The 16,737-nt window shown below is 40.5% G+C and overlaps 1 protein-coding gene across 2 annotated transcripts in view; it reads right to left on the reverse strand.

Moving 5' to 3' along the window:
• INPP5A (inositol polyphosphate-5-phosphatase A) overlaps positions 1-16,737 on the reverse strand; it is a 431,202-nt gene that overhangs the window by 145,578 nt on the left and 268,887 nt on the right. For both annotated transcript variants that reach the window (XM_075935228.2, XM_075935231.2), the window contains exon 6: positions 15,068-15,171. In XM_075935228.2, coding sequence (XP_075791343.2) covers positions 15,068-15,171 — 104 coding nt within the window. The remainder of the gene's footprint in view (positions 1-15,067; positions 15,172-16,737) is intronic.

A 16,737-nucleotide genomic window follows, 5' to 3' on the forward strand; every position in this document is an offset into this window, starting at 1 on the left:
GGGAGCAGCTAGTGCGGGATTGCCTCACCCTGTTTGTAAGTAGGGATCCGATGTAAGTCGGATCCATGTAACCCGGGGACTGCCTGTACACAAACAGGATCAAAATAAAATATTATTCCCTATTAGAAGGACTTAAAATGCACTGCTTACTTCTTTGTTTCATTAGTTTAAGAATAAACTTGCAAAAAGTACTTAAAAATGGATGACCTGGGTCATCTGAAAAAGTGGGCTGTGCCTATGAAAGCTCATGATACCATCTACATATTTTGTTAGTCTATAAAGTGCTACCAGACCTTTTACTGTTTTTTAAATTTATCCTGTACAGACTAACTCGGCTACCCTGTGAAGCATCTGACGAAGTGGGTCTTTGCCCACAAAAGCTTATATGCCAATACATCTGTTAGTCTATAAGGTGCCACAGGATTCCTTGTCGCTTTTTTAAAAAATGGAGTCACTTTTAGATAAGTGAGTACTATCAGGGAAATGATTATTACATTTCTACTTTAAATTAAATTAATGGAGATTGCCTATCTCCTAGAACTGGAAGGGACCTGGAAAGGTCATTGAGTCCAGTCCCCTGCCTTCACAGCAGGACCAAATACCATCCCTGACAAATTTTTGCCCCAAATGGCCTCTGCAAGAATTGAACTCACAACCGTGGGTTTAGCAGGCCAATGCTCAAACCACTGAGCTATCCCTCCCCCCTAACTACTTTCAGAATAAACATATCCCTAAAAAAAATCATCAACCAATTCTTACCAATTGTTGCCTTAATTGGTTGTAGATTTAACTAACTGGTGATGCTGCATCATAGAATTTTACATTGAATTTAAATTAATGGGCTGGTTTAAAAACTGTATGTTTTCCACAGATTCTGCATACCTAATAATTTGATAAAAATTAAAGTGAATTTAAATGAGAAGTATAAGAATAAATTCATAAAAACAGCAACATCCTTGGTAAAATATAAATCAGCTACTGCCAAGGTATAATACTGCCGGCATAGCAAAATAATTCTTTCAGCTGTGGTCCTAAATTGCTATACCAAAAAAAAATAAAATAAATTAATTACATTTAAAAAGCCATTATTTTGAATCCCATTTATATACTGATCCAGTGACTGTGATGCTGGACTCTTCATTGCCCCAGATGTACTTAAATGACGATGCCTATGATTTTGTGACTGCAACTACTTATAACAAATTAACTATTAACCACAGTACAGAATCCTTCAGAACCGAAGTAATAACCCCCTGGCCTCTCAAGAGGCAGTATATACTACTTTTGACCTATATCATGCAAGATGCTTTCCTTTCTCCTTACTAAGGATATTACACTAGATGAAATTATCCATCCACCCTCAAAACTCTACCCGTGGATGCTAAAGAATTCCAAAGTACCAAAAGGCACCAAGAGAACCTGCTTCTTTACACAAATAAAAACCCTCCAATCCCATAGCTTTCATCCACAAGCACACAGTGGAACCCATATACAGCATATCATCAAATAACTGCAACCAATAACTGATGGATACTCATCCCAAAATCTTTCCTGAACGTCATCTTTATCAGAAGCAAGCTCCCTACATACCAGGAACCGCCAAATCAAAGTGGCACCAAGTCCTTTCAGACACATGCAAAAGCTGCAGACATATCTCCACCCTTTTCAAGATCTATTGGTTCTAGCTACCTAATCACAATGTATGGTGTATTTCTTCCTGTGCACTACATGCCCTAGTAACTCTGTGGGAGATACCAGATAATCACTGCTTTCTCATATCAACTCATACAGGAAAATGACAAAAGACTGCATTCCCTGTTGGCAAATACTTTTCAAAAAGCAATCACTTTTTTTGACCTATCAGTCTTTTATTCTCCAAGGAAACCAACACAACATTTTCAAAAGATGATCTTGCAAGCGTACATTCACAACTTTGCTAGACACTAAGAATCACAGTCTTAATAAAGACACTGGATTTATGACATACTACAAAAATTGTAATCACTAACCTTCCCTTTTTGCCCCATGACGACTACAGGGTGTTAATGATCTACTTTCCCTTGAATAGTCTCACAGAATATAGGCTAACTACTTACACTAAGCTATTTATGGGAACTTGTATTTAGCTGTGACCATCTGAGTACCTTCCCCAGACTTGAAGAAGAGCTCTGGGCAACTCAAAAGCTTGTCTCTCTCATCAACCACAGATGGTCCCATAAAATATGTTACCTCACCCACCTTGTCTCCCTAATATCCAGGACAAATATGTCTACAACAGTGCATACATAAAGTCAAAGCAGACTACTTGCTCATTATCTGTCAGATGAGCACCACTTCTTACGTTCTTCTCTTTGACAGTATGTCTGCCCTCCTGGCAATTCGATCATTTAAAAATATTACCTCCCTAATTCTTGTGGCAATAAACCAACAGTAACCAATAAGAAGAATGAAAATATTACACGGTCCCTTTACTAAGGTCCCCTCAACTCCAACAAAATCCTCCTTATACTCAAAGCAGTTTACAGAGATACATTTAAAATATTTACTGTATTGACTAAATAATAACTAGAACTTAGTAGCTAGAAGGTGAAAACTACTTCTTTATACAGGTTGTACCTCTCTAGTTTGGCATTCTCTGGTCTGGCAACATCTGTGGTCTGGCATGATTTTAATTAGCCAGATGTCCACTTAGCATGGGTGTTGCCAAGTTTCCTCTGGGCTCATAAAATTTGTTCACAGCCACCAGTCCTGGCTCTCAGTGCTCTGGGCTGTTACTTAGCTATAATTTATTCCTAAAGAGCCTAGTAAGCAATGAAAGTGTTGATAATGCTGCTAGACAATATTGACTTGCCATAGTTCAGCACTGGTTAGGTCTTGGGGGTGCCGGACTACAGAGGTTCAACTTATAGGAATCTTTTCTTTTAACACAAGTTCCCAGTACTTTGTTCAAAGTAAAAGACTATTTAAGCATTTGTTTTGGAAAAAATATACATTTATATAATCTACATAATTGTAAGAGAAAAAAAGTGAATCCACTTTCTAGTCTACAGTCTTTGACAGTATTCTTTTAAAATACATATATACAAGATCTGAATTCAACAATCCCATCTGTTGAACAGATCTCAAATAAGCAGATTAACTAAAGAACAGTTTTGGATGAAACATGCTAGGGAGAATTGATGGCATCCTCATACATTTCATATAGTTTCGTCAGCTTTATATTGATTCAGCAACTGGAAAAACAAGGAAATGTTCAACTGAAAATAGTAACAACTTCAAGAACACTGCCTAACAATACAGTGTTTTATCCAAAGTCTCAATGTTTATATTTGCTAATATGGACACATTGCACGATGAAAATTGTTCTTCTATTTTTTTTTTATAACTTGAATTATGTCTCCATAATTTCAGCTAGCAGTGTGGCATTCCAGACCACTTTTCTAGTCCATTGATAGCTTTTGTAAATATGTTAATAAAATTAGCTTTGAAGAGTTCTTCTTTATCCTGATGGATACTAAGATATCTAATTTGTGAAAGCTTTTTCAGGGTTGTAAATATTTACTAGAAAACCATCAGTATGGAATAAGGTTTACTTAGATATTTTCCACCTGAAGATTTACCCAGTGTTGCTCTGGTCCTTAACTCAATTAATTTTTGTTTTCTGGAAAATAAAATGAAAATGTACATATTAAATAATTTAAAATCATTACTCTGGGGTGGGTCTGGGGATGACGGTTTCAGTATGCAGGCTGCCCCAGCAAGAGGGGACTACCCCAGCCATTTCTCACCACAGCAGTTTGGAACCAGATTGAGAAACACCTCTCCATGGCTGCTGCGGCTGCAGCACGCACAGCTGGGGGATGGGTCACGTCCCCCAGCTGAGGCAGGTCCAAGCTCATCTGACCCCTGAGTTCCCCAGTTATAGTGAGGAATGCATGAAATTGTGCACTTTCCCTTCACTCCCTGATAAGGAGGAACAGCCAACAATGTTCCTATACAAATAAAGAGGGCCTGGGGGATTGAGATGCTCGGGTATGGAGCAGTTTCAGATTGGGGGATGCCCCCAGACATCCCCTTTCACCTGCTTGGTGATTCTGTCTCTTTTCTGTATGGTTTTATGAGAAGCAATCCAATTCCAGGCACATCCCGTTTCCCTAGGAATCCAAACTCTTACTTTGGTTTAAGTTATGATAAAAGAAAGCTGAATACGAAATTTGGTAGTCCTAAATCTTACCATTTATGGGGAGTTCTTGACTAGACAGATAGACAAAAGTTGATTTGAAGAAGTGGGTCTGCCCCATGAAAGCTTATCACCTAATACAGGCAGTCCCCAGGTTACGTACAAGATAGGGACTATAGGTTTGTTCTTAAGTAGAATCTGTATGTAAGTCAGAACTGGCGTCCAGATTCAGCCGCTGCTGAAACTGATCAGTTTCAACAGCGGCTGAATCTGGATGCCAGTTCTGACTTACATACAGATTCAACTTAAGAACCCCAGGCGTCCCCAAGTCAGCTGCTGCTGAAACTGATCAGTGGCTGATTCCAGGAAGCCGGAGGCAGAGCAACTCTGCCTCAGGTTTACTGTAGTCAGCCGCTGGTCAGTTTCAGCAGCGGCTGACTTGGGGACGCCTGGGGCAGAGCAGCTCCTTGGCGCTACTGGAGCAACCCAGCAGCACCCCAGCTGCTCTGCCCCAGGCATCCTGATTCAGCCGCGGCGTGCCTGGGCTGTCCCGCTGCGGGCATCCTCCGCGGCTTTGCTCCGCATCTCCCTGGTCTGACCAGCAGACCAAGGAGACGGGGAGCAGCTTTTCTCGCCCCAGAGAATGCGGGCGGGAGGACCGCGGCTCATCTGGGCGCCCCGCCGCTCCCGTCCTCCGGGGCGAGAAAAGCCCCGTTCGTAACTGCGGATCCGACATAAGTAACTGCGGATCCGCGTAACTCGGGGACTGCCTGTAAACTATCTTGTTAGTGTTTAACGTGCTACATGACTGCTTTTTTTGTTCTCTCAAATATACAGTAATTTGAAATCATTGTATTTGAATTTTAATCTAACTACAGGAGCCACAGATTCCATTTCAATTAAGACTGGTGATAAATCATACTACTACTTTATTCTTTGCCAACTGAATTCTTTGAATCTATTTAGATTATAATTATGTTCATACTAGCTACAAAAAAAATTCCTTTCAGTAAAACTGAAGTAAAACTGAATGATGCTTCAATTTCATTTTTCAGCGTCAATATAATGATTTTCTCACTGTCCCAAGGCAGATTGAGTAGGATGTATTATTCTCTTTATAATTAATGAAACATCTATGATGTTTCTTTTGTCAAAGTGGATTGTAAGAGGGTCACTACCTTCAGAATGGCCCTCATGAACGTGTCACGACCCTGCTATTTCTCTGCCTCAGTGTCCCTTCTGAGGTAGGTCTTTGAGGCTTTCTCCACTCAGTTTGGTGCTGACATGACTTCAGCCAAGTCACTGTATAAATCTAACCTTTTCCAGGATAAAGAAAGTCTTATCAGGAGTCCAATCAAAACACTCAAAAAATTCTGCTCTTCTTAGACTACTCTTCAGCCCACTTTCTGTGCGTGCAGGTCTCAACTATTTCAGGGCTAATTTTAAATCTGTGTTACAGATTTCTGACGGTCACGCTGCTTTCCCTGAAGACCTCTGCTAGTTCACCATCCAAGGAAGTTCCCCGCCATTTACTCCTATTCACGAGCCCTACAGAATCATTCTTTCCTCTGTTAGCTGGGCACCCAGAGATTTCCCCCCTGAGAGTCCTTTTTCCTAGCATGTTCCCACTATTCCTCCTCCTAAGGGACTTTGGTAGCTTCTCTCACAGAGCTCTGTACTTGAGGCTCTACTTCTGATAGGACAGGTGCCTATGCTGCTTCCTATAATTCCTCCCGCTTAGTTCTCTGAGGGTATGTCTACACTACTACCCTAGTTCAAACTACGGTGGTAATGTAGGCAACCGGAGTTGCAAATGAAGCCCAGGATTTGAATTTCCTGGGCTTCATTTGCATCTCGCCGGGCGCCGCCATTTTTAAATGTCCGCTAGTACATTATAGTGCATTAAATGTTCGCGGCTACACGCGGCACGGACTAGGTAGTTCGGACTAGGCACTTACTCCTCGTGAAGGCAGAGGCATTATAGGGACAAGGCTGGAGGCCAAAGCCAGGAAGATGAAGCACCAAGACTAATGAAAAACAAGAGGGGACACAGTGAAAATGAGAGACAGAAATGGGTAGAGCAAGTCCTATGATGCAGCCAAAAGAAGATGCATCTGCAATGAGTAGAGAACCTTCTTACAATTGCATTCAGCCTGGTTCCAGAGAGCTGGGTCAATGCCACTCTTATATATCTCAACATCGTCATCTACATTAACACAATTGCTGCCTTTACTGCCTGAATAACTGTATCTTGAAAGAACACAGATCTCCTAAAGACAAGAACTTTATAAATAGTTCATAGATTTCAAAATAACTCTGGATTTGAGACTATCAAATGTTAGTATCAATTACCTAGCTATCTGGTTTTAAAAACTGAATTCTTTACAGATATTCATGTAGGGGTCTAATACATCCCATAATGTTGTGGTGTCCAACACATTAGCCACTAGCCATATGTAGCTATTTGGCTGGTTGAGTGTGGCTAGTTCATTATAGCAGTAGCCACTATAGGGGCTACTGCTTCAGAACTGGTTGGACACCACGGCCAGAATGCATCATCTCAGAAAGCTTTGTGATAACTACAACTGAGTGCAATCTTGGTATCACTGAAGTCAATGGCAAAAATTTCATTGACTTAAATAGGACCAGGATTTCACCAGAGACTTCAGGATTAAATGTCTTTATCAAGCAAAGCTACCATGTGCTACCAGTAATCTTCCAAATATTCAATGTTGTTTGGCTGAGAACATTGTACAGAGCCCCCAGAACAACACTCAAACTAAGTCTTCTGTAGTCTGTTATTTAAAGCCTCATTTTACAATGGAGCAGGTTTTTCATTTTAAAGAAACAAAACTTCAGGCATTCACTTAAGAAACACTAACATTGCAACTGAATTTTGTGCACTCCTGGCAGCAGATTGGACCAAAGCAAACACAGCCAGAACTGGAATAAAATGTTTTGATAGAAATTAATACTGCAAAAACTCCTCTGAATAACTCTCGGGACATTATTTCATCAATATCCTTTCAAACCAGCTACACCTTTAGCTAACAGCAGCCAATCTGGACTTTCAAGAGGCAACATCCATAGAAGGGTCCCATCCAATTCCATCGGGATGTGACCAGGACACTTGTATTAATCAAGGTAACCTGATTTCCTGAGCTTTTTCCTCTCAGCCATGTCTATGTGTTGGTAATTGGCACTCAGTGTGGGACTTGAATCTCAGGAAAATATAGAAGGGAGAAGGAGAACATGGATATTTTAAAAATTGGATAGCAAAGGGTATTTTACCACAATAGATTATATTGGATTCTTCCATCTTGGAACTAGATTAAATAAAATCCAGTTTAGATGAAAAAGTTATGCATGTGTCTATGTAAAATAATAGACCTGCAACAACTGCTTTAGATTTGGAGTAATTAGGGTGGTGAATGGATGCACAAGTATTTGCAGATATGCATACAGGTCTAATTAGGATCTATACAATGTTCCCTATTATAAAAATATATCTATTATCAAATTTACAAATATGACAAAGTATTTGCATATTAGTTGCTATGCCATCTTAGGGTCCAAATATAGATGTTTAGGGTAGCCAAGGGTTTCTTACACTAGTGCAGAGAGTATTGGTTTTGAGCACAGCAGCACATACTTGATCTCACTTTTTCGAATGTTCATGGTAATAAATGAAATTTAAAATCTGAAAACTCTGAATTTTAAACACCACACATTCCTAAAATTTGCAGTTACATTGTGTAAGCTTTCTCTTTGTGAAGAGGGTTCCCAGGGAGATTGTGTTGACCTTTTAAAACCCTCTAGAAACACCACCTACATAAATAATCTCAGCTACATGGGGTAAAAGGACCTCGAGACAACATTAACATGAAGAGAGAGGTTATAGAGGGCTAATGTCAAAATGCACCGTGAGCAATAAGTAATGAACACAAACCATGATTGATAATGACTAGCACAGAGCCTTAATTCATCTTTTCTCCATCATTCTACTGTGAGGGACCATATCAAATTAAATAGTGGCCCAGCAAGGGTTTATTCAACCATACAAAGCAGCAGCATGAAGGAAAGATAGATTAAAGTGGCAATGACTGCATTGTAATTGCAGCTTCTTAAATGAACAGCATGGTTCAAAGAGGAAGAGGAGAAAAAATTTGTAGATGAATCAGTTGAACAACAGAAGAAAACAGGTCTAACAAACTGCAGGTACAGCCGATGCATTAAGTGACCTTCAGTATCAATACCTCTCAGGTTATATTATCATTGCAGACAAAGGAACTCCTTAAAGCCTCCAGCAGGGATTTGTATGAAATGTTATTCCATATTACAGTATGTTCAGTGGTTTATATTCATCAGTAATAATACCAGCTGTATGAAAGCACAACTTATTATTACAACTCCTCAGAAAAAATCTGGATGCGGTTTCTGATGATGGCTTTCCTTTCTTTGATTGCCATAGATTCTAAAAGGATTCTAAATCTTTGCACTACTGTGCAGATGTGAAATCATTAGGCTACAAACTCTTTGGAGTAGGGACTGCATCTTCTTAATTTGCCTGAGTGTTAGAACAACACACAGCCCAGTGAGGTCCCTAACCTGTTTGGGCCTTTGGACACTATTGCAACGTATTTTAAAATTACAGTAAGTTATGTAACGCTAGGATCTTCAAAAGCAACTTAATTCTGCACATTTTAGGATGACTTCTACTAGGGACTACCGCATTATTTCAGCTTTAAATACTTAATTTTAAATTCACTTAATTCATGATTTTTCTCAAATTATTACATTGAAATTTGTGATCAATATGCTCCTGTAGCTATAGGCACCAACTTACTCAGATCTTGGGGAATGCTTGATCTCTGCTCTGCCCCTTTCCACAACCCCCTACCCCTGCCTTGCCTCTTCCCATGCCTAACCTCTGCCTCTTCCTGTCCCTGCTACTCATCCAGTGCTTCCTGCATACCACTGAACAGTTCATTGTGGTGGATGGGGGGCAGTGGGAGGCTTGGAGAAACTGATTGGCAGGGCTGCCAGTGGAGAAGGTGTTCACCTGCATGGAACTATAATTTTCCCATGAGTGCTGCAGACCTGGAACATCCACATAGTCGGCAAATAGCATTTTCCATTATTAAAATTTTAAAAACCACTTAGTAGTAATTGTTCAAGATTCTGAAGTTAATCTACATAACGGTAGCAAAACTAGCACCACATGGCATTCCAGTCCAGTTGATAATTTTATTCTTAATGTAGCACTCTCATGACCAATTATCTAATAAAAAATAATATCTAACATGGATTGGGAATTTGCTAATAATATATTTAATTAAAAAACTGATATTTCAATAAGGGAATTTATACACAATAAAAATAAATAGAACAAATGATCAATCAAATGCATTTGCATCTGATTTTATACTAAATCATATAATTTCTAAATAATTATATGTCCATTGCAAATCTATTTATATTGATCAATAATAATATATTAGTAACCAATATATATGATTTATTTATGCTAGTTATTCATTTCAGAGTTCTACTTCTAAAAACATGGATTTTGAAATAATACAATTACATTTGGTCCATTAACTATTTCTAAAGATGGAAGAAGAAAACAGTGAGCATCCTCAGCGTTCACATTATTGCACAAAATAATGACCCAACCCCACATTCATTATATGGGTAAATAAACCTCACATTGACAGCAGCCATAAAATTGTCTTGATAGAAGTGCATGATAGAGGCATCCGTGTCGACACTCGGGAGAACCTTGCTGAGGACTGTCCCCAGTGGAGAGCGGTAATTTGTGAGGAAGTGGCACAATTTGAGAGGTCCCACCACAGCGCAGATGAGGAGAGGTGGAGATGGAGATGAAGAAAAGAGCAGCAAAAACTGCCCTGCGTTCCCCTAACAGCCACCAGCACCTACCCCTTCTGCCATAAGACCTGCGGCTCCAGAATCAGGCTGGTAAGCCATCAACCGATCCACAAATAGGAGGGTGGCAGGAAGACATCCTACTCGTTACTGAGTGACCACCAAGAGACAGAGAAGAGGTTTGGAATGTTTCACATTCCTGTTTTCTTTCTATTCCTATCATATGAGACACAAACCGAAATGCTCTGAGTAGATCTAGAAATTACTTCACCCAATGATTTCCCCTCTGAACAGTTTCACTGTGGATCATATTAACTGGACGGAAACCAAAATGACAGTGAGATGAGGTTTGGAGCACCTGTCATTGGCCACTGTTGGAAGACAGGATACTGAGTGAGATAGAGCTTTGGTCTGACCCAGTATGACCATTCTTATGTTCTGTACACAGTTCCTTCTGTTAGCAGAGACAATTTCTTGCAGTGGAACTCATCTGCCAGAGGCCTCTCTGGGACTGGTAGAAATGCAGCTTATTCAGTTAAGAATGTGTGAAAATGTTTGCAGGATTAGGGCCTAAAACAACATAGTAGATAAAAATACAGCTGGAAAAGATAAACAAAAACCATGTGGTCCTGAATGCCCTCACCCATCTGAGTTATATATTGCAATGGAATATCATTTGATTATTTGCTAGTCTTTATATGTTGTCTGCCTATATTAGGAAAAAAGGGAATTCCAGGTATGCAGCTGAGAAAAGAATTACAGACAGGGATAGGAAGACAGAGACAATTGCCGGCAATTTTTAAAGAAAAGAGCTTAGATTAGACTTTAAACAAACTACTTGTTATCCACTCTTTGCAAGCCAGCACAAAAATTGGGTAAAGATTATATAGATTATTATCTGTGCTCTCTGAGAGGTACCTAAATGTTAAAACAGGGTACCTCTCCCCACAAAAACAAGCAAACAAAATTCATGCCCTGGGAAAGGGATACCACATCTTTCACCTTACAATATTAAGTCTCTCCTCAGATCTCCTGTTAATAGGATTCCTTTAGCCAGCAGATGGATTGTGAATACGGGCAGTTTCATCTACTAAAAGACGACATAAATCATCATTGAGAAAGGAGAGACCGCAGTAAGGTTATCACCATACAGCCTTCTCCATGAAAGGTTTGCATTAAAGCATTAGTGAAATTAATTCATCTTTCATAAGAGCTTTGAGCAGTATCTGTGATCTATGATAACAACCAATTTCTCACTATAGGGGAAAAAACATTACTCTGCCCTGATAGACTACACAAATCTGCTTTTTTAAATGGCCTAACATTATCTGCAGTGTTGCTCCCAAAGGCATCATTTCAGATTCATGCCCAGCCAAGAGGACCAATAAATCAACAGAGAAAGTTTTGTTAGTTTTATATGCAGTGGGCTGTAATTATTTTGAATTGCATTATGCCTCAATCATTGTAATTACTTTTAGATCATCCTTAAGCGGCAGTAATAAAAAGAAAAGAAATCAGTCTTATACCAATTCTCTTTCACAAAAAAAGTTAATGTAATGATAAAATTCTGGCTAAACACACACAAAAGCCTGGAAAATTTGTGTGAAGACTGATATGTTGTTAATGCATGTTGTGGCAGCAGAGATTTCCAGAAGACCCACTATTTGAGGTCTATTTATTGAAGACCATCTAATCATCAACAAGCAGGTAGAGGAAAATGGGTTAAACATACTGATCTGGTTTCCGCTGTAAATATACAAGCTTAGAGTAGCTTTTTGTGAGATTTCCCTCCCCCCCTTTTGCTTTACGATGAAAGAGAGCAAGAAGCATGCAATTTAACCCTATATTTAAAATGTCAGCATTACTTTCAAATTTTGCAAAGTAAATAAAAATATGTTCCTGCTATATGCATGCCTCACTGTAGCCTGAAATAAGTGGAAATATATGCACAAATGTGGCTAGATGAACATAACTATAAAATATTGTGCTGTATGGAAAACCAGCCTAAATTCTGGGGGGAAAAAAAGAGTCTGATCCTGGGGTTTCCCCTTTTTTTGTACACCACTTCTATTATAACCCTGGAACAACTACCAGAAGTGTTGACTTCGAAAAATAAAATCAGAAAATATTTAATGTATTTTTAGATGTGTTTTAATGTAATATTTCAGATGGGAACCTGCACTCTGTGACTAGCAACTTTTCCTTGGTTAAAATCAAATGCTCCAGGAATAAGGCACTAAGAAAGTGGTAATGTGCTGTTGCTTCTTTCCCTCTACACCCCCAGAATTTGTGTCCACAGTTCGTTAAAGTTGAAATTTTGGGGAAGTCAGTTCAATTACAGTTAAAAAAAAAAAAAAAAAGGTCACCTCCCCCCAGTTTCTTCAGTCTCTAGGGCATGGTATTGGTGCCTGAGCCCTTGTGCCCTAAAGATGCTGAGAAATCTCAGAAGGCCCTGTGGAGGGCTGGCAACCCGTCCAAGCCCTTACCTGGTCCCACTTACTAGGGCCTCCCTGAGCCCACCCCATCGTACATCCTTCCATCTGTGGAAGGAGCAGGAATCAAGACTGAGCAGGCACTGCTGCTTTTGTAGGTTGAGCTGTCCTAGGCAAAGCAAGAGTGAAGTCCAGCTGGATAGAGTGCAGGTGGCAGCTGTCTATATGGAATCAGAGCAGAGAGTGGGGCAAGCCTCCTGGGAATCCATCTCAAACCTGCATGGTTCCCCAGCCTGATCCTTCTCCTTATCTCCAAATCTGATCCAACTGCCCTACTGGGTCATGATAAGAGGTGACTGGGCCAGATTTGCAGGTTGCAAATCCACTCACCAGGTTGCATTCCCACCAGATTGCAATGCTACTCAATCAAATTTACAATAATTATAAAAAGTTGTGGAAACGGCAGCTTTTTAACACAACACAACCATGCCCATGACTTTCTTACAGCATTATCCATTAACAATCTGCTGTTCAAAACTCTCAATAGTATGATGAAATAATTTCTATTGCTTATCAATGATTGAGAAAAATAATTATATACAATGCTCTGAACAATCACCAGTGCTTTCTTTCAAGCCAAGCAAACCCAAACTTCAAATGTAACTTTTTTTAAAATTTAAATAGGCCCAAAGGAAGTAAAAATGTGATTAAAAAGGCAGTTAATTCTGATCATAGTCTCAGTAGATATATGGAATTATAAATAAGAAGATGTATGCTAAAAATCACATATTTTCAAAAAGAGATGATCTTCATAGCTGCAATCCTTAAATATTTTGAGAGTTCTCTCTCCTAACATGGATGAACTAGTAGGTGGCCTTCTGCAAATATTTACAAACATTCTCATTGCATTTTTAAATTTAGTAACTACTGAGCTTAAATAATTTGTATATTTTACCTACAAAAGTGCTGACTTTTACAATGTACATTCTTAGGATTTTTAAAATTCATCCAATTGCTTTGTGCACTCCTGTAAAATATACAATGTCAAAATACAATTCGGTGTCAAAGAACAGAAATGGATCCAACAATTTTATTTGGGTTTGCATGTGGTATCTAAATTAAAAACAGGACCCTCAGTTTAGCTTTGTAGATTTCGTCTAGGACTTTAATTTCAATTTCAGTTATATTATATCCATCATTTTGGGAAGAAAATACCATCATGAAAATCACAAAAGCAGTGTGAAATAGTAACAGTAACTAGCCTTTTTTTAAGTTAAATATATGTATCCTTGAAGGTTACTTTCTATCCTTGAGAATAGAATAGGAACCATTAAAGATACTTCCCCCAGTACCTGTAGTAACCATAGTGTCATCCTACAGAGAATAAATGAATACTATTACCACACACACCACTGTGGCAAAAATGATGTGGTTTTTAAATGGTATCCAGTTGTCCCATCCCCTTAACGAGGAAAATCTATTTGCCTGGATATAATCTGGACTCTACTTGTTCTATGAACTCTAACTTATTACTAAATATTTTCAGCATGTTTACACCCCTTATCAACATTTTAAAAACGTACATAAAATGAAAAAGATACCTAAAGGAAAGTTTTTGTTTGAATCTCTTCTAAATAAATTTTTTTATAGCAAGTTGCTGCTGTTTAAACATAGAACTCCAGTTGAGCTGTTAAATGTACTTAATGGTTTACAAAAATGTATACAGGCAGTCCCCGGGTTCCGTACAAGATAGGGACTGTAGGTTTGTACTTAAGTTGAATTTGTATGTAAGTCGGAACTGGCGTCCAGATTCAGCCGCTGTTGAAACTGACCAGCTGAAACTGACCAGCGGCTGACTACAGGAAGCCCGAGGCAGAGCTGCTCTGCCCCGGGCTTCCTGGAATCAGCCGCTGATCAGTTTCAACAGCGGCTGAATCTGGATGCCTGGGACAGAGCAGCTGGGGCGCTGCCGGGTAGGTCCCCACAGTGCCACACCTTGTCGCTGCGGGGACCAACCCAGCAGCACCCCAGCTGCTCTACCCCAGGTGTTCCCAAGTCAGCCGCTGCTGAAACTGATCAGCGGCTGATCAGTTTCAGCAGCGGCTGACTTGGGAACACCTGGGGTAGAGCAGCTGGGGTGCTGCCGGGTTAGTCCAGTAGCGCTGAGGAGCGGCGCTGCGGGACCAACCCGGCAGCACCCCAGCTGCTCTACCCCAGGTGTCGGCGAGAAAACCCTCGTTTGCTGGGGGAGGGGGGGAGCGCACTAGCTGCCCCCCTCCCCAGCAGACCAGGGAGACGCGGAGCGGCTTTTCTCGCCGCAGAGGATGCGGGTGGCGAGAAAAGCCCCATTCGTATGTAGGGATCCGACATAAGTCGGATCCACGTAAGTCGGGGACTGCCTGTATTAGAGGATCTATGAAATGGACACAAAAAACTAGAAGCTTACCACTTGTTGCTGACTGAGTTCACACCACTTTAAAATCAGGAGTAACACCAATGAAGTCAACAATGCAAGAGAAACTAGAACTGGACCCTTATACTTAGGAATGCTCCACTGAACTGTACATACCTCAGGGAAATAATCCTGTGGAAACTTCTCTTTTTCCAGCATGGGAGTGCTTTCTAATGTATCTGAGTAGATTTCTTTGCCAGTAACCTTTTTATACTTCTTGGCTAGGAAAAGATATAAAAACACATTTAACATATGTACCTATATGATAGCTTTCAGCATTCATCTGAAAAGAAGCAGAATTTTCAGAATAGAGGCCGTGTTGGTATGCTCAATTAGTATGTAAAATCAGAGCTGTTTATGATGGTAAGGAGAGGCAAAGCTGGAACACAAGTTGTAGGATCTTTTGCTTATATTGTGTATTGCACTGGGATGCAGATGTTATGAATTTTTAGCTATTCGTATACAGTAACTCCTTGCTTAACATTGCAGTTATGTTCCTGAAAAATGCTACTTTAAGCAAAACAAAATGTTAAGCAAATCCAATTTCCCCATTAAGAATTAATGTAAATCGGGAGGTTAGTTTCCAAGGAATTTTTTTTCAGCAGACAAAAGGCAGTATATACCTACAGAATATAAGTTTTGCTACAAAATGATTAACTATCATTCTGCTGAACCTTCAAGGGTTAACATGTTGTTACTGTAGCCTCACACACATTTTTTGGGTTTGGGGGCCACTAACCCACAGAAAAAATCATGGCCCTCAACTGAAAGGCACTTCCCACATTCCCTTCACACATCAAAGCCTAGGGGGCCTAATCTAGTAGATTTTGTGCCCCCCCCCTCCATGCTCTGGGCAAAAGTGAGGGATTCAGTGTATGGGGGCTGCCAGCAAGCATGCTTGGAGTGTGGGGTATGGGAGGGTGCAGAAGAAGGCTCAGGATGGGAGGCCTAGGCAGGAGGTTGGGTGCAGGAGCAGAGTGGGGACGTGGGAGTTGGGCAGGAGTAAGGTGTTGGTGCTTCAACCCCATGTAGAGTGGGTCCATGGGGGGGAGGGGAGAGAAGGGATGCAGGACATTAGCACCAGTGCCAGCTTCCCAATGCCGGGGGGAGAGGGGGAGGAACCCTACACCTCAGGTGCCAGATCCAGGCAAGTCAGGGACCAGATCTGGCTTCTGGGCCATAGGTTCCCCATCACTGCTCTAGAGGCGGCATGACAGAGGTAGAAGTGAGGAAAAACAACAGATGTACAGCAATGGCTACAAATACTTCACTGCAGAAACTGAACTTGATGATGAACCCACAGTATCCCGCTGGATTGCACCATTCTCTCCTCTGGATAGTACATACACAGCAGCCCAGTACCAAAGAGGTTGGTGGTGTGTGTATCAGAAATACACAAAGGGTACGTCTAGACTACAGGCTTTTGTCGACAGAAGTTTTGTCGACAGACACTATCGACAAAACTTCTGTCGACAAAGAGCGTCTACACTACATTGAGTTCTGTCGACAAAGCAAGCTGCTTTGTCGACATGGTAGTGTAGACGCAAAGGACAGTTTACATGCAATAACACCTTCTGTCGACAGAAACTCTGTCGACAGAAGGCATTATGCCTCGTAAAATGAGGTTTACCAGCGTCGACAAAACTGCTGAGTTCTGTTGACGTTCTGTCGACAGAACTCAGCGGTAGTGTAGACGCAGGTATAATTTTGTCGACAAAAGTGGACTTTTGTCGACAAAACTCTGTAGTCTAGACACACCCAAAGAGAGAGAGAGAGAGACATACAAG

This window comes from Pelodiscus sinensis, chromosome 8, assembly GCF_052426305.1.
Source record: "Pelodiscus sinensis isolate ZL-2025 chromosome 8, ASM5242630v1, whole genome shotgun sequence".
In the NCBI taxonomy this organism is placed as follows: domain Eukaryota; kingdom Metazoa; phylum Chordata; order Testudines; family Trionychidae; genus Pelodiscus; species Pelodiscus sinensis.